Source organism: Astyanax mexicanus, chromosome 14 (genome assembly GCF_023375975.1).
Source record: "Astyanax mexicanus isolate ESR-SI-001 chromosome 14, AstMex3_surface, whole genome shotgun sequence".
NCBI lineage: Eukaryota > Metazoa > Chordata > Actinopteri > Characiformes > Acestrorhamphidae > Astyanax > Astyanax mexicanus.
Genome location: NC_064421.1, coordinates 33,195,290 through 33,213,975, shown reverse-complemented (window position 1 = coordinate 33,213,975; position 18,686 = coordinate 33,195,290). Strand labels below are relative to the sequence as shown.

Below are 18,686 nucleotides of genomic sequence, written 5' to 3'. Positions count from 1 at the left end.
TGAAAAAGAAGCGGTCATTGTTTTATCAATGTCGTCAAATTAATACACATTTATCATCATATATTACATAATTTTAAAGACAATACTACTTTCTTGCATTCGATACCTGATGACCTTTGCTGCTGATTTTTGGTAATGCAACCATGCCTCACAAGTGGTGGAGAAAATGACTACATCATCATATTTCATCATCCACATTTGTCATCTAATTGAAAATACATTGCAGCACGGGAGGAAAATGTGTTTCGATTTCCGATTGACGATGATTCAAGCCAGTAAAAATCCAGTGGCTTGATTTGGTAATCAACTTCTGTGAGGCTGTTGATCAGTGAGTGTCTGCTGCCACCTAGTGGACACCTTGGGTTTCAGAAATATGTATATAAGTGTGATTACATTCATTTTTCAGCATGGAGGCAGACCTAGAAAACTGTTAAATTTATATGAATTTTAATAAATCTAAACTAATGACAAGAAGTAGTGCACATGTACTACTAGCGGTGTGACGAGATCTCATCACGAGAATAAAGCGTGATGATATTTCTCGTCAAGCTTAAACCTGTCTCGCGGGAAACAAACAGTTTAGTGTGGACTTTCTGAGAGGGATCTGGCAACACAGTAGCGATAGCAGCGAGTGTGGTGGCCGAGCTGTGAGAGCAGCTCTCGGCAGAAGAGGAAAATTCAGGCATTTGTATAGAAGATGCTTCTGCTGCTTTTAAGTTGTATTTAAGTTGTTTTAAGTCTGGCTGCATTTTGACTCCAGCGGAAACAATAAACGGTAACAGAGTGACCAACAAGACACAAACCATATATAAATACTGTAAGTAAATCCTATACGTGACTGTTTCATAGGCAGTTGTACTAATCCCTTAACTCTGTACTGTATTTAAAAAATGTTCTGTCTCTGTTTGCACTTCAAGCATAGTCTTAATATGACTGGTTATGGTTATGCATAGTTAAATTACAAAAGATTTAGTAGAAAAAAAACACAAACCATAGTCTTAATATGACTGGTTGTGTTTTGCACTTATTGTTTGCACTATATAAGACCTAGAAAAGTTTTATTTTTATTTTTTATTCTTATTTCCATTTTCTTATAGAATCAACGTGTGAGAGAAACCAGTCTGTGATATTAGTGTCTCATCACATCCCTATGTACTACATGTACATACTACATGTTAGACTTGTCTATTAAATGGAGTGTTTGTTGTGTGTGTGTGTGTGGCTGTGTGTGTGGATGTACAAACCGGACAGGGGGACTGCAGGAAGACTGTAACCTTCTCGTCCTCCAGCATGAGCTGCAGGAAGAGTCGGCGGATGAATCCGGAGATATTCCCAGAGACGGGAATGTTCCCCCGCTGTGGAGCAGACTGAAACAGCTCGCATAGAACCTGCCGGCCCAAACATGAAATGTGAAAATGATGAAATCACTGCAGGAGAAGTGAATCTGTATCTCTAAAGAGTAAAAAAAGACATCAGGACCATCATTTCTAAAGCTGCATTCTTGGAACCAGTGATGGAATAGTTACTATACTATATTACTATACTATATTATTGATTACTCCTTTCAAAAAGTAAAAAAAAAAAAAACTTAGTTACTTCATGAATTACTTGATTTAAAAAATGTAAAAATAAAGTTACTTAAAAAAAAGTTCTCTAAGAATATCATTATTGAAAAAACAAAACAAAAAAAAAACTGAACTAAACTCAAAGCGAATATAAATGTGAAATACGTAAAGTATTCACACACACACACACCTGAGCCATGAGTCTCTGGTTATTAGGATGGCAGGAGATGCACTGAAGGAAGAAGGCCACGGTGGCGTTCTCTATGGCTGTCCTCTGCTGGGTGGTCAGGCCGTTGCTCCTCCCGGTCGACGCCAGCGCGTACCTCGTCCCGGAAGGCTGAGGCGCAGAGCCGGTGTCGGCGGTCCCAGGTGAAGCTCTGTGCCCGCTGTTTGCTGCTCCGCTGGCGCTCGAGTGGCACAGCAGGAAAAGCAGTGACGTCCACAAAGGGTTGACCTCGGGACCGCCCAACCAATCCTTCATAGCATGACTGTTTCCAACCTGAAATCAGATACATTTATTCAATAAATTCAATTATTAGAACATACTAGAACATATATCACACAGTACAGGAGCCACAAATAAGTGAATTTACACTATAAATACAAAGTTCTGTATGTAGCCGTTTATTCAACGTCGCTTCCATTTGAATGTCTCACTGATGTAGGAACAGCTTCTACACTGGCTGTTTTTTCTTTCTAAAAAAAAATACAAGCTGTAAAGAGCCAGTGCAGAAACATTAGCTTAACTTGGGCTTAGAATTTGTTCATTTACCAAAATACTGACTGCATTTCTGTGTATAAATTTCATGAGACTTGAGTAGCACTGCTGAGGTGCTCAAGTTAATGTATGATTATAATAGCAGTGCAGAGGTTAATTTTTGAAAGGAATACTGATAAGATATTATTTATGACTGAAATAGCAGTGCCGAGGTATTAAATTATAAAGTATTATATATGATTAAAATAGCAGTACTGAGATAAATGTATGAATACAATAGCAGTACATTGGCACATTTCTGAATGAAACACTGATAAATTATTTATAAATAAAATAGCAGTGCTGAGGCAAATGTATTATTATAATAGCAGTGCAGAGGTAAATTTGTAAATGGAATATAGGAGTATAGTGCAGGTGTATAGTGCAGGTGTATAGTGCAGGTGTATAGTGCAGGTGTATAGTGCAGGAGTATAGTGCAGGAGTATAGTGCAGGAGTATAGTGCAGGAGTATAGTGCAGGAGTATAGTGCAGGAGTATAGTGCAGGAGTATAGTGCAGGAGTATAGTGCAGGTGTATAGTGCAGGAGTATAGTGCAGGAGTAGAGTGCAGGAGTAGAGTGCAGGAGTAGAGTGCAGGAGTAGAGTGCAGGAGTAGAGTGCAGGAGTAGAGTGCAGGAGTAGAGTGCAGGAGTAGAGTGCAGGAGTAGAGTGCAGGAGGCTGGATATTTTTGTATATCTATAATAAATAGAGGTATTATAAGCAGCGTACTTCTGTGAGGAAGCGCAGGACGGGTGCTGCCAGGTCCGGGGACAGCGGTAGTCGGCTCACTGATGAACATGAAGAAGATGATGATGATGAAGAAGAAGAGGAGGATGCTGGGTGGTTGTGATGGGCCTGACGGCGATCTGATTGGCTGGCGGGTAATGGCAGGTCAGCGCTGGCCAGAAGGCTGCAGCACAGGCCGGCCAGGCTGCGCACCAACAAGGCAGGCAGCCCCGAGTCCAGCAGCTGCTGAATGGCTCCGGGCGACTGCGAGGCAGCAGCCAGCGTGGCCAGCTGGCACTCGGACAGCGAGGTAGGCGAGCGGGCGTGTTTGTAGTCGTCAGTCAGCGAGGACGCTGCCGCGGCGGCGTCGCTCAGCTCCCGCTGCTTTTTGCCGTCGTCAGTCATGGCCAGGCGACGCTGGGCTTGAGCCTGGGCCTGGGCAGCAGGAGACACCGCCAAGCCCATCCAGGACATGAGCAGAGAGAAATAGCTGGGGTGGATGTGGCATATGGAGCACAGAAGGCTGTCCACGGCCTTCTTCAGAACCATGTTGCAGGGCAACGACATAGACCAGTTGTACAGCAGCCTGCAGAGAGGAGTGAGAGAGAGAAATGGGACTCAAGGACTATTCAAAAGGCACTGTAATATAAAGGGGTATTGTCTGAATGATAAGCAAAATATTAAAAAAAAAAAGTGTAATATTCATCAAAAACAATACATAGAGCACTTTAGAAATCCTTAAGTTGTTTAAAAGAAGACGGAATCTCCCCTTAACCTCAATCTGGTTCTACACCAGAGTCTAAAGGTAGAGCTGAGTGTCAGTGTTGTTCTGCCAGTGTATTATACAGCTTTGGTTTCTCAGATTATGCTGTTTATAGGTTTAATGTCTGAGTAAAATGAACATTTCTTCCCAATTCCAAATAAAAATATTGTCATTTAGAGGATTTATTTGCAGAAAAAGGGTTTTCAGGCCTTAAATAAGGGAAAGAAAACAAGTTCATGTTCATAAAGTTTTAGGAGTTCAGAAATCAATATTTGGTGGAATAACTCTGGATTTTAATCACAGTTTTCATGCATCTTGGCATGTTCTCCTCCGCCAGTCTTACACACTGCTTTTGAATACCTTTATGCCTTTACTTCAGGTGCAAACCTTTAAAGCAGTTCAGCTTGGTTTGATGACTTGTGATCATCCATCTTCCTCTTGATTATATTCCAGAGGTTTTTATTTGGTAAAAACAAAGAAACTCATCATTTTTAGGTGGTTTCTTATTTTTTCCAGAGCTGTATATATTTATTGAGCTCTTATTTCAGAAGTCTTGGTCTTTTATTTTCATTATTCTAGTCCGAGTCGTAGTCGTGGTCTGATACTTCACTTCTACATTTTGTTCCCTTTTTTGCCAAACTCATAAAAGATGCACAGGGAAAAAAGCAGCAGAATGCAGAAGCAAGAAAGCATATGCTCTCAGCCTCCACATCACAACGGGAGATGAACACAGCAACCAAAACAAACCCTAAAACACCCAGGGCTAAATTTAGGAGAGAATTTCAAGCTGTTAGATTCGAGAGAACTCAGCTTCAGAACATACAAGCCTTTATACAGATTGTTTGGATCATTTTAGTGTGAGTTTTTTAGTGTTTTTTTTTTTTTTAAGGCATTCTAGTACATTTTAGTCACTTCTACAGTGTGTGTGTGTGTGTGTGTGTGTGTGTGCATGTGTGTGTATTTACTCACTCAAAAAGCTCACGACTAAGCAGGGCAGGAAGGTCGTACTCCACAGGGAGCTCATAACTGTGCCACAAGATGGCTGCCACACAGTGAAGGTGAGAGGGTGAGGGCATGAGGAGGCCATATTCACGTGAGGGTGATGCTCCTGGACCCATGAAGCCTGCAGGAGAACTCTGTTTCAGGGCCGCCACCCGTGAGGAGTCGTGGACCCACTGCAACAGAGCCTGGATCCTGCAGAAGACACACAAGCAACCCACACACCACCATGAAGAGTATTGAATGTTTCGCATTATAAAGGAGCACTATCAATATATGTCTGTTTTCTGGTCTATTTTCATACATAAAGTGCACTGGATTATAAGGCGCGTTATGCAACACTAGTAAGGAACAGGGGTTTCGCCATGTTTTCCATCTAATTCAGCAGGTCTCGTCCGTGGGTGTAAATTTTTCCTTTACCTGTCTTTTGTGCCAGGATCCTGTGTGGTGCCCAGCTGGTAGAGAATGTCTATGGTGGAGTCGGATGAAAGACCGTTCAGCCTCCCAAAGAGCAGCGGACTGTTTAGATCTGTAACACAGCAAGCCAGGTCAGATCTCGAATATCATACACTATGCACTCAAGCAGTTCTGCAAAGTGAAGGAAATCAAGGTAAAGCAAGTTTTCAAACATACAAACCAATAAAATCAATAAAACTAATTTAAATACACCCAATTCTACACAATCCTTTCTAAGTTAAACGAGCGCTGGATGTTGATCCACACAGTTTTCTCTCCTGAAATCTGTTTATTTCGGTGAGTAAAGCGCTTTTGTTTATTTCCAGTAAGCTTAGATTCCCGAATTTCTCCAGCACTAAGGCTGGAGCATTAGCATTAGTCACTAACTGCTAGCGAATACACTGAGAAACCCTGAGTATTCTATTAGCTAGCAATATTAGCTAGCAGTTCATCCTATGTAGCTTGTTGGAACACTGTAAACACACAGGCTACAGTTCGATATACTCACCTCTGAACTGCGAAAGAGCTAGCACTTAGCGCGGTTAGCAGCTAATGATAATGCTGCTCCAGCAGTGCTAGCCGGGGTTAGCAGCAGGGTACAGGCCGATAATACTCACCTCTGAACGGCGAAAGAGCTAGCGCTTAGCACGGTTAGCTGCTAATGGTAATACTGCTCGAGTCTTGGTGATGGAGAACTAAACTCAAGCTCCTGTATAAAGCTGTACTTCAGCAGAGTGGCTTTACTGCTCCTTACAACCTGACTGATAAAATTCATATGTAAGGTGCACAGAGTACAACACTGCCCTCTACTGGTTGTGGTTTAAACACAACACTAAATGAACCACTGACATCAATCTTTGAATGTAAATGACAAACTAAAAATCAATACTGTGTTTTTGAAAATCACAAGAAAAAAAAAATCTAAAAAGGCAAAAAAGTGGATCAATTAACCGTTAACTAAGATGTTTATTAAAATAAAACGGGAAAAAAAACTTACTGGCGAGGTCGGTGCCGGAGGCGGAGCAGTTGCGCAGCAGGATGTCGATCAGCTTGAGGCCGATGCGGGTGGACTGCAGGCCGATCTTCACCAGCACCGCCTCGATGTTGGGAGAGTGCATGCCGCAGTAGGGCGACATGAGCAGAGCGGCGCAGGTCTGCAGCAGGTTGGCTGTGGGTGCTGCCGCGCTGGCCATCATCGCCTCCAGGTCGGACACATGCGTCAGGCAGTGATGCAGCAGCCGCAGCCAGCCGATACTGAGAGAGAGAAAGAAAAGGTGGAGGTTGAAGGTGGAACTTTATTACAGTTATGGGTTACTCAGGATAATTGGGTTGAGCGGGAGGGCGCCCCTAGCTGCAGTACCTGGTTTTGGAGACCTGGTCCTCGGAGGGCAGGAAGGGGTTGTTTACAGTGGCTGAGGACGTGTTGCCGAAGGCGGTGAGGCCGAGCAGCTTGATCTGAGACAGGCCGAGGGTGCTGGCGTCTCGGGGCCGGTGCAGCCGTAAGCACACAGCCGACGCCACCTCCGCCTTCACCAGCTGGATTTTGATGTAGGTCAGGCCACTGGTGACAACTGGCGTGGAGAGAGGGAGCATGTTCACTCCATCCGCACTGATCTCCACCGACACAGAGGAGGGACACGCTGAAGACACAGAAGAAACAAGAGAGAGAGAGAGAGACTGTTTTACAACATAAAAGGTCAATAACATGAGGATTCTGAAAGGTTTTAGGTATAACACTATAAACAAACTGCCCATAGGGTGATGTTTTTGTATATATTAGTATATACAGCACTGATTTTGCTATTTATAGGTATATGTTCAAATAAAATAAACATTGTTGTTTTATTCTATAAACTAGAAACCACGTTTATTTGCAGAAAAGGAGAAATTACTGATTTAGCAAAAAAGATGCAGAGTTTTCAAAGTTAAAGTTTTAAGAGTTCAGAAATCAATATTCGGAGGAATAACGCTGGTTTATAATGCACTCCTGGTGCACAAATTTAAGCAGTTCAGTTTGGTTTGATGGCTTGTGATCATCCATCTTTCTCTTGATTATATTCCAGAGCTTTTCAATTTGGTAAAATCAAAGAAACTCATAATTTTGATGTGGTTAAATTTTTTTTTCCCAGAGCTGTATAATGGACAAACAAATTGACCCTGTTTATACTTGGTAACTTAATGTAATTAACATCTTGATTTCAGCCAGAAATTATACCTGATAATTAGACCTTATGTTTTTAACTGTTGTTTATCCCAAAAGACAATATCACCACAATATTTCAAGGTATTTTCGCGGTAACGATACTCTGGACGATATGACAAAACACTGAATAAAAAATATATATATTTTGAGAATACACTACTGCAACTAAATTAAAATTAAATTCTACTATTGCATATATAAACATAAAAAATACAAGATTTTTTTCAGATTTATAACAGAATATAATGATCCAGAATGTCATGATACTAATAATCCTAATAATACACTTAAAATATCTCCATATATCCAGGATTAAAGTACAATAAATGATACTGGACAGATATACTCTCTAGATATAGATATATAATGAGAAATAACAACAGTATGATAATTAGGAGTAGGTAATATGATGATATTTCAGGGTATAATATCGTTCACGATATTCAAAAATGTTGGCAATATTATTGTGTACGATATGCAGTGTTGGGAAGGTTACTTTTAAAATGTAATCCCTTACAGATTACTGATTACATCACTCAAAATGTAATTTGTAACGTAATCAGTTACATTACTTCAAGTGAGTAACGTAATCTGATTACTTTGGATTACTTTTTCGTTTTTTTAAGCCTGAATGAATGTAGCAACCACATATTGCATATTATTATTTTCTTTTTCTTTCCAGTTAACAAATAGATAAACAAATAAAAAAGCCTTTTCAATCACTCTATAAAAATACTTATGAAACCATTTCATCAAACAATTTTATAAAATACTAAATTGATGATAAAACCATTAAAAACCAAACAATGTAACAACAACTGTAAGCTATCTATTTGCATCTATTTGCCACCAGTGTAAATTTTGACAACAAATTGTGATTTAGTCTTAGTCATAGTTTTGTGATGAAAATAGCATTTAGTTTTAGTCACAATTTAGTCATCTGAAATGTTTTTAGTTTTAGTCGACTTAATGTCATAAGAATATAGTCGACTAAAATTACAGTAAATTTAGTCGACTAAAATGTAAAGGGTGTAAATGTAAATGCTTTTTTCATCAGTTCCCTTGATTTATTAACTATACACTCATATGAAATGAAACGTTTAATAACCACTTGAGTAATATTGTTAATGTTTAATGTGAAATATATTTATATATGATTTAATGTATATTATTATTATTATAGGTGTGTGACTATACATATTTTACATTTAAAAATTTGTTTTAGAAATCAGGTCATAAAACATCTGAATAGTTAAATTATAGTTTAAACAGAGCTGTAGATGCAAAAACAACTTTTAAATGATCTAATTTTATCTCCAGCACATCTACTGGAGCTACAGTCTATAAATGAGATCAAAAACACACCTTCACACACTGTCCTGTAGAGATGCTCTCAGGATGTACTGAGAGACTTCATGAGTTAAAGTGAGAAACTTATGAGAAAGTGCTGTAAGGAACTTTACACAGACTTTTGGGTTCAGAGATTCACTTATTTTATTGTTTTATTTCGGATATATTATTGAGTTCCTTTCTGACCTGTTCCTGCTTTAACACTAGCTATATCTTTCCCACTGTGAGACTAAACAGATGATCTGATCTTAATGAGTGAGTTCTGGATCAGTTCTGTGTTTTAGTGCACTGCCGAGTTAAACACATCAGCTCATGAAATAACATCAGCATTAAAACGCGGATCTCTGCATGGAGATCTGTGTGACTCTGCTCTGCAGAAGCTGAAAGATTAGTGGTGTTTTACCGGAGATGGAGTCGCTCCACGCGGTTTACACGTTATCTTGTTTTTCGCGACGTCAAAGGAGAAATATATCGCCCCTCTCTCTCTCTCTCCCTGCTGAACACTGTCGAGTTAACTTCCAGTCGAGCTCCGTATCGACAGTTTAATTCCCAGGTTTGTAACTGAGCGCGCGGTGCTACTGCAGGAAAAACAGGTACTGATTGGATGAGTACCCCGCTTGTCCCGCCTCTCCACCTTCGCTAAAGTAGCAGTGATTGGATCTCTTCCTAACTGGTCCCTACCTTTCACAGAACTAACTCAGTTCTGATTGGATTTCGTCTCGTTTTTATTCGTCTACGAAAATGTCAGTTAATTTCGTCTCGTTGTGTGTGCGGAGCCGCTGTCTGCCCCTCCTCCCGTCTCGCTGCCTGCACGCACACAGACACCGCTGCACACACAAATAGGGAGGAGTGATTGCGTTTTGTCAGTGTTGGATTGGAAGACCAAAAATAGGAAAGTACCGCAATGTAATCCATTTATTTTAGCAGAGTAACTGTAATCTGATTACCACTTACTGAAGCAGTAACTGTAACGGATTACAGTTACTCATAAATTGTAATCTGATTACGTAACGCCGTTACATGTAATCCGTTACTTCCCAACACTGACGATATGATATTGAACACCCCTACTGAGAACAGTTCTGGAGTGTGTCTCAGAGAGATGCTGTAACATGTGACTTTAAAAAACATCTCAGCTGCTGCAGCTAATGATTCTTTTTGATCAGTCAACTAATCTGTCAATTAAACCACTGCGATGTTAGATTTAAAAATATTAGAAAATAAAACATGCAAGAGACTCACTGGCGAGTGAAGCGAGGTGGGGCTGGATGTGGAGCTCTTTCAGTAGCACTGCAGCAGGAAGGTGGATGGTGAGGTCGCACCAGGCCTCCTCCGGGAGGAAGATGTAAGACCAGGCGGCTGATCTTGCACGTCTGTGAGGAGGAGTTGCCTGAAGAAGCACCTCGGCTGGCTGAGCTGTAGGGCTGCTGGAAGTGATGGTGCCTGTCAAGAGACAAAACGCACAGCCTGTTACAACCCAATCACAATAGAAAATACTTAAATAACAGTGCTATCAAAATGTTTCCATCAATAAGAACTCGTTCAAGGGCTGCATTAATGAGAAATTATCCTAAATTAATCCAGCAATCCGAAATTATTCCTGGTTTTAGTACCTATATCATGTTCCTATTTTAGTTTCGGAGCTTGCTTCAGTTCATCGTTTCTCTGGTTTTATTATAAGTGAATGAGCTACTATGAGAGGTCTGAGTTTCCCCTTCTGAAGTCTCCATTGCTCCATCAGTTGCTCGTGGTCAGTAAAACTGAGCCGGAGTCTCTTTATGAGACTGTATATGTGATGTAAGTATGTAAAGAACTCCCGCGAAAAGTGACCCAACACCCCAGTTTTTACAATGAATATATCTGGCTTAGCAGGAATGGTCGTTCCAGCACACTGGAACCATTAAACACAATATTTTATAAAAAAAAATAGCCATTGTACAACGCAGAGTCGTGAAGTATAAAAATTGGCCTTTCTTCTCCGTACCAAGAGGTGCGAAGTTGTGCAGGCCCTCAGCATTATCAGGCTCGGAGGCGAGCCGGGCTTTGAGGCTGCCGTCTGCTGCTTTGCCTGGTCCAGAGTCCAGGAACTTCATGATGGTGGAGACCATGCTGCGGGCTGTGTTCACTATGGCTCGTGTGCTCGTGACCATGTTATTGCAGATTAGCTGCACCCCACCTGCAAAACACAAAACACACACACACAGGGAAGACAGCATGAGAACATACACTAGAAGATACAGCAACACAAAATAAAAAGCAGCTACTACTAACCCACTTAAAATTGTTCTTTTAATAGCTGTATAGCAGTATTTTTATGAGAGAAACATTGCTGATATGGTCAGTGTCTGCATATGCATCCTTACCCATGTCATGAAAGGCTTTTAGGGCCTCGCTGGTGTCCAGTACCCTCAAGATAAACCAGAGAAGTGGCTCGGAGAGCTGACAAGTGGAAAGAGAACCCTGCATAATGCATAAGAATGTTCAATTCCTATACAATATTAACATTTACCACACAAAATCTGAAATTGTAGATTTATACTATTTAATTTTATGTACAGCTTTTTTACAAGTGAAAGCACCTCACATTTTTGTAAATCGTATTTTTTGCACTATAAAGCACACAGAATTATATAAGACACACTGTAAGTGAAGGTCTGTTTTATAAAGCGCATTCTGCAACACTAGTAAGGAACAGGGGTGCTGCCATGTTTTCCTTCTTAATCAGCAGGTCCTGCTGCTGGGTGGCGAGACCTGTAAAGCTAAGCTAAGTAATCAAAACTGTAATTCTTATTTTTTTTTTCTTTATTAAGTTGGATGCTAATCTACAAAGATTTCTATCCTGAAAACTGTTTATTTGGGTGAGTAAAGCACCCAATTCCATTTACTGTAAGCTTAGATTTTCAGATTTTCACTAAGGAATTAGCAGCTTACGGCTAGCACTAGCCACGGTTAGCAGCTAAATGCTGCTCGACTGTGATACACTGAGGAACCCTGAGTGTTCCGGTAAGCCAGGGGGGATATTAACTAGCAGTTCGTTCCACATACCTTGTTTTACTGCGGGTAATTCACAGGCTACAGGCTGATATACTTACCTCTGAACAGCAAAAGAGCTAGCACTTAGCATGGTTAGTGGCTAAAGCTAATGCCGCCCCAGCAGTGCTAGCCGTTCTAAGCAGCAGGCTACAGGCTGATACCACTCACCTCTGAATGGTGAAAGAGCTTGTGCTTAGCGTGGTTAGCAGCTAATGCTAATATTGCTGGAGAACTAAATTGAAACTCCTATATAATGAAGGCTTTACTGTTACTTACAACCTGATTGATAGAATGTACACGTAAGACGAGCTGACTTTTTTGAGAAAATGAAAGGATTTAAAGTGCGACCGAAGATGCGACACTTAGATACAGTGTAAAGTAGTCAGTGTACAGCTTATATAACTGTGTACATTTGCAAATTTTCTCAAAATAACTCAATACGCAACAATAGTGAGTACACCACTAAGAGAAAATAACCAACATGAATATGATCCCATCTGATTAAGTATCTTTTCATAAGCTCAGTTTGTCAGGTCTTTACAGTTTGTATCAAATGAAATATGGTCTTACCTGACGACCCATGTAACCACAGGCCATGTAAGTGAGGATGGGCTGCAGCATCACCTGCACAGAGGTGGCTCTCTTACTCAGCGTGGTCAGAATTGTGAAAAGGCCATCCCCTACTGAGATGGCATCCAAACCACCATGGAAGTTCTCATGCTTCGTCAGATGAAGTCCACTAGCACCTGAAGAACAATTAAAAAAAAGGGAACAGGGAAGCACTGGATTATACTTCAGAATGCGTGTTTGAGCTGAAAACTAAAAAAAATAAAGCAGTATTCAAGTCACCAAAAGTGAAATAAAACTCTTTCTAGACCTATACAGCTCTGGAATAAATTAAGAGACCACTTCAGTTTCTCTGATTTTGCTATTTATAGGTATATGTTTAAGTAAAATTAACATTGTTGTTTTATTCTATAAACTACAGACAACATTTCTCCCAAATTCCAAAAGAAAATATTGTCATTTAGAGCATTTATTTGCAGAAAATAAGAAATGGCTGAAACAACAAAAAGATGCAGAGCTTTCAGACCTCAAATAATGCAAAGAAAACAAGTTCATATTCATAAAGTTTTAAGAGTTCAGAAATCAATATTTGGTGTAGTAACCCTGGTTTTTATTCACAGTTTTCATGCATCTTGGCATGACCTCCTCTCCACCAGTCTTACACACTGCTTTTGCATTACTTTATGCCTTTAATCCTGGTGCAACAATTAAAGCAATTTAAGCTTTGTTTGATGACTGTGATCATGCGTCTTCCTCTTGATAAGTCAGAGGTGTTTAATTTGGTAAAATAAAATAAAAAACATTTTCTTTAAGTGGTCTCTTATTTTTTCCAGAGCTGTATATGGATTATGCTGAGTTAACAGACCGGTACATAACTTTGCTGCTGCTGATGATTATTCCAGTGTTCTTACCGATAATCATGGCCATGGCGCTGCTATTGCACTGCCCCAGAGCAGAAAGGATCTGACTCATGATCTGCTGATTGGCCAGCACCAGGTCTGCCACACCCATTGCCGGACCCTGATGTGATGCGGCTCCAGAAGCTCCGCCCTCTTTACTCCCACACACTTTCTCCTCATCAGACACGCTGTCGGAGGCGCCGGTGCCGGCAGGAGGCAGGCGTCCGCTGTACTCCCGGTCTCCCGAGAGCGGCAGCATGACCAGGGCATTGACCAGCTTCAGGAGGTCGAACATCAGCTGGTCTCTGGTCGTCTCTCCGCACACGGCCTTGGCGTCTCCGGGCCGAATGATGTTGGCGAAGAGCCCCCCGAAGCAGGCGCGCGCACCCACCGAACTGTCCGACCCGCTGCGTGACACAACCTTATCTGAGCACGTGATGTAGTGATGCACCAGGAAGGTGATGGACTCGATAACAGCAGTGATGGTCGTCACAGAGACCACCTCGAAGTTCTGCTCCAGGGTGAACTCCAGAAGCTTCACCTGAGCATCTAACGGACCCTGGCCAGAGTGAAAGGGGCCCCTGCAGAGAAGGAAATGAGAGGAAAGAAGAATAAAATTACAATTTAAATAGAATTTAATACTTATTCCATGTTTTTTTCCCTACGTGTTTTATTTGTATTATGTACTTGTATTTTATTTATAAAGCACTAGGGGTGTGACGAGATCTTGTGGCACGAGATCTCGCGAGATTAAAAAGTGATGATATTTCTCAACAAGCTTAAACTTGTCTCGCGGGGAAAAAAACAGTTTAGTGTGGACTTTTTAAGTGGGATCTGGCAACACAGTAGCGATAGCAGTGAGTGTGGTGGCTGAGCAGTAAGAGCAGGTCTGAGCAGAAGAGGACAATTAGTGAATTTGTATAGAAGATGCTTCTGCTACTTTTAAGTTTTAGGTCTGGATGCATTTTGGCTCCCCTATAAACAACAAACGCTAACAGAGTGACCAACAAGACACAAATCATATGTAAATACTACATGTGACTGTTTCATAGGCAGTTGTACTAATCCCTTAGCTCTGTACTGTATTTAAAAACATGTTCTGTCTCTGTCTGCACTTCAAGCATAGTCTTAATATGACTGGTTGTGGTTTGCACTTATTGTTTGCACTATATAAGACCTAGAGAAGTTCTTATTCTTTTTTCTATTTCTTATAGAATCAATGTGTGAGAGAAACCAGTCTGTTAAGTTTGAGTTATATGATTGTCAAACAAAACTCTAGTTTTCAAGACATTTTTTTATTTTTGACGTTTTCTTTAAAATTAGATTTTTAAATCTCGTCTTGTCTCGTTCTCGTGAACCCAGTACCATGTCTCGTCTCGTGTCATGATAATAGTGTCTCGTCACGTATGCATATATTTATTAAATAAAAATATATTTAAAAAAAATTTAAAGACACAAACGGATAATGATTTTATAAGAGCCATCATTAAAACAACACAAATTAAAATTAAAATAATCTTTAAAGCATATACAATACCAGTCAAACGTCTGGACACACTCACTCATTTAATGTTTTTACATCTTATTTTTTTTCCTGCATTGTAAATGAATACTCAAGTTACCCAGACTATGAAGGAACACATAAGGAATCATGTAGTAACTTAAAAGTGTTAAACAAACCAAAATATTTTAAGTGCTCTTATCTGCGGTTTCTGAGGCTGGTATCTGTAATGAACTTATCCTGTGCAACAGAGGTAACTCTTGCTCTTCCTTTTCTGGGGTGACCCTGATGAGAGCCAGTTTCATCCAACTTTTTTTTATTTCAAACCATTTTTGATGGTCTTTGCAACTGCACTTGTCAATCAAAATTTCTTACTGACTCTTATTGAGTTCAATCTGGAACATATTCAGTCAGGAGTTCTAATATTTATGTATGTAGTGATAATCCATTAAGAGACTAATACTCTTAGAGCTGCCTAATGACAGTAAATGACAGTAAATGATGAACAGACTCCGTACCGCTCGGTGGAGAGGATATGCACAAGTTTGAGCAGGAACTCGCTGAACATCTGTGGACAGGTGGAGGACAGGTGCACCTGCAGTCTGGTGAGGAATTCTTGCATAGCTTGAGTTGCAGTTGGACCCACCTGTGAAGAAAACAAGATACTTAAATGTGTAGAAAAACCTGTTCACAAAATGGATCCACTTTCCTATATATCTAATGCTCCTTTACTGTCCAAACCTAAGAATTAAAAAAAAAAAGAAAAAAGACTGGGATTCCTCTTCTTGCAAATTCTTGGACAAAACAATTTTTAAAACCAAAATCATTTTTCACACAAGTTTTCACATACAAAAATGGAACCATCTGTTCACTTAAAATAGGGTCCAGAGCTAACTATTTTTGTACAGTTCCTTATGCCTAAAATATCACCCTTATTCAGTCTACAGTTAAATCAGCATGCTAACTACGGAGCTTAAAAGCTTACAAATACGTGAATCTGCATTTTGAGTTAAAATAAAATTTACTTGACTTTTAATAAACTACTAATAAATGGTTCATAACTACTAACAAAAAAGTACATTTTTAAATACATTTTAATACAAAATTTCACCACCTCCAAGTTAAAATAAATAAATAAATAAATAATAATGTAAATATATGAATTACCCCTTCAATATTTTAAGTTTATTCAAAAGTCTGGTAAATTCAATTTAAATATGCAAATTCAAAAATTACATCTTGTTTTAAGCTCCATACTAAGTTTTATTTGAAATTTGAACTTCTTTGGCATTTTTAAGGAATTTGGAAGGTGGATTTAAGACTTGAGTTTATTTTTTTTATTTTTATATTTTAAGATAAATACATTTAAGACCTTTTAAGACATTTCAAGGATTTGCAGACGCCCACATTTACACACACGCGAACACACACACACACACACACACACACACACACACACACACACACACACACACACACACACACACACACACACATACACACACATACACACACATACACACACATACACACACATACACACACATACACACACATACACACACATACACACACATACACACACACACACACACACACACACACACACAGAGATAAGTGCAGCATCAGCAGCAGCAGGACTCTAGCCTCTGTACCTGAGAGCTGTGCTGACTGGTGCCTTGAGGGCTGCTCCCAGACAGGAACCGCACCAGAACGTGCACGAGTGTGGGGTCCGACACCATCTGCTGAGCTGTGCTCTCGTGCACACCCATCCCAATGTTGGAGGCTGAAGAAAAACACAGCATTAGCTTTGTAAAACTTTTGTAAACTGAACACACCTTGACTGATCGATTACATACAGGCAACTGACCAAGCTGAAAGCTCCCCAGGAGTTCCCCAAAAACACACTTACCACTCGCAGGCATGTTGGTCATGAGGGTGAGGCTGTGTAGTACCAGGCACCATGTACGCAGAGAGGTGTTGGGATACCAGGCCAAGACAGACAGGAAACTACTGATGGAGGCTAAATGTGACACACAAAAAAAAACCCACAATATTAAAAATATGAAGAAAAAATGGTAAAGAGGAGGATGTATTATTATTGTTTACAATACCAGGGGCAATAAAACCAGATCTGGACAAGTTTTAATTTTAATCAAATACTTTATTGCAGCAGCACCTGTCTCAGTAAGAATATCAACAAATAAACAGTTATTACCGCATTTTTCACACTATTTTCATACATAAGGCGCACCGGATTATAAGGCGCATTATGCAACACTAGTAAGGACCAGGGGTGTTGCCATGCTTTCCTTCTAATTCAGCAGGTCTTGCTGTTGGGTTGCGTTGCTGGTTGTAGGTCAACTAATTTAGGTTAAGCTAAGCTGACTAAATAAAACTCTAACTAAAAAAAATATATATATATATATTTTAGCCAAACGAGAGCTGGATGTTAATCTACAGATTTCTACCCTGAAAACTGTTTATTCTGGTGAGCAAAGAGCTTCCGTTTATTTACAGTAAGCTTAGATTCCCAAATTTGTCAAACCCTGAGTGTTCGTATGATGAAAGAGCTAGTGCTTAGCACAATTAGCGGCTAATGCTAATGCTGCTCCAGCAGTGCTAGCCAGGGTTAGCAGCAGGCTACAGACCAATTATACTCACCTCTGAACAGCGAAAGAGCTATCACTTAGCGCAGTTAGCGGCTAATGCTAATACTGCTCCAGTCTCGGTGCTAAAGAAAATCTTCACTGAAACTCCTGTATAATGCTGTACTTTAGCAGAGTGGCTTTGCTGCTCCTTACAACCAGACTGGTAAAATTCATACAAAAGGTGCACAGAATTATAAAGGCACAATGACATAAAAAACTGACAAGTAAAGAAGTGTTCCCTTAGATTCAGACACATCTTCTCATGTGAAATACAGCACACAACCAATCACCACACATCAATAAACTTTAAAAACAGGAGATCTGTAAAGGTGGGCTGCTGACCTTGGTTGAGGGGGATTGTGGGCACTCTGCTGGCATTAAAAAGAAAGATGTCGGATCCACTCTCCTCGGATCCACCGGTGGAGGAGTTGAGACTGAGAGTTAGCCACAGCTGCAGCAAAGACTCCAGCTATACAAAAACAAAAAAAAGCAGAAATTAAAACACATTTATTTCAGTTAGTCAGCTGTATATACCCCATATCCCTCACATGTGAATTGACTCGGTTCCTATATATATATGCTCACAGACGCCTTGTGCTGATCGCCATCACCCTAGGAGTGACGGGGGGAAAGAGCGCCATCTACTGTACCCACCCAGAGAGAGCAAGGCCAATTGTGTTCTCTCAGGGCTACAGCAGCTGATGGCAAGCTGCATGACTGGGATTCTAACCTGCCTGCTGGACCACTCAGTGCCCACATGTTGCAGAGATGCTGTGTAATTGATGACTAGATGTGATACAAGTTCAACAGTGTTAAAAACAGGGTGATGTGGAGTTGCTTGGTGGTTACACCAAGGCAAATGCTATTGTATCCAGGTAGTTATTGGGTGGTAGATAAGATTGATATGGAGTTGTTTAGTGATTTCTGGACAGATGCTGTGGTATCCCAGACAGTTCTTTGGAATGCTGTTCAAACTGTATGACCTGTACAACATGGAAGCACAGCTGTGTGCTTTCAGGAACACATACCTGCACATGGTGCACCTGCAGCATGGAGAAGAGCTTGTTAAAGCAGGCACTCAGCATGGGGATGGAGGAGGGCTGGACCATCAGGCTACTGCCAGGGGGGGAGCTGTGGAGACCCCTCAGGAGGGAGTCGTCTGTTCCGTTAGCGGCCTGAGGAACTGAAAGAAGTGAGGGGGGAATGGTGAATGATT

General features: G+C 40.5%; 1 protein-coding gene across 19 annotated transcripts in view; it reads right to left on the bottom strand.

Annotated features, from left to right (window-relative positions):
• birc6 (baculoviral IAP repeat containing 6) overlaps positions 1-18,686 on the bottom strand; it is a 231,106-nt gene that overhangs the window by 145,665 nt on the left and 66,755 nt on the right. For 18 of the 19 annotated variants that reach the window (XM_022672703.2, XM_022672695.2, XM_022672710.2 and 15 more), the window contains exons 41-57: positions 18,499-18,653; positions 17,813-17,939; positions 16,732-16,842; positions 16,475-16,605; positions 15,338-15,465; positions 13,331-13,899; positions 12,423-12,598; positions 11,183-11,279; positions 10,804-10,995; positions 10,062-10,262; positions 6,627-6,906; positions 6,264-6,520; positions 5,231-5,339; positions 4,781-5,005; positions 3,052-3,634; positions 1,756-2,064; positions 1,245-1,388 (exon numbers count right to left, since the gene is read on the bottom strand). In XM_022672703.2, the coding sequence (XP_022528424.2) occupies positions 1,245-1,388; positions 1,756-2,064; positions 3,052-3,634; positions 4,781-5,005; positions 5,231-5,339; positions 6,264-6,520; positions 6,627-6,906; positions 10,062-10,262; positions 10,804-10,995; positions 11,183-11,279; positions 12,423-12,598; positions 13,331-13,899; positions 15,338-15,465; positions 16,475-16,605; positions 16,732-16,842; positions 17,813-17,939; positions 18,499-18,653 (3,794 nt within the window). The remainder of the gene's footprint in view (positions 1-1,244; positions 1,389-1,755; positions 2,065-3,051; positions 3,635-4,780; positions 5,006-5,230; positions 5,340-6,263; positions 6,521-6,626; positions 6,907-10,061; positions 10,263-10,803; positions 10,996-11,182; positions 11,280-12,422; positions 12,599-13,330; positions 13,900-15,337; positions 15,466-16,474; positions 16,606-16,731; positions 16,843-17,812; positions 17,940-18,498; positions 18,654-18,686) is intronic. The other variant, XM_022672707.2, reaches the window with a different exon arrangement.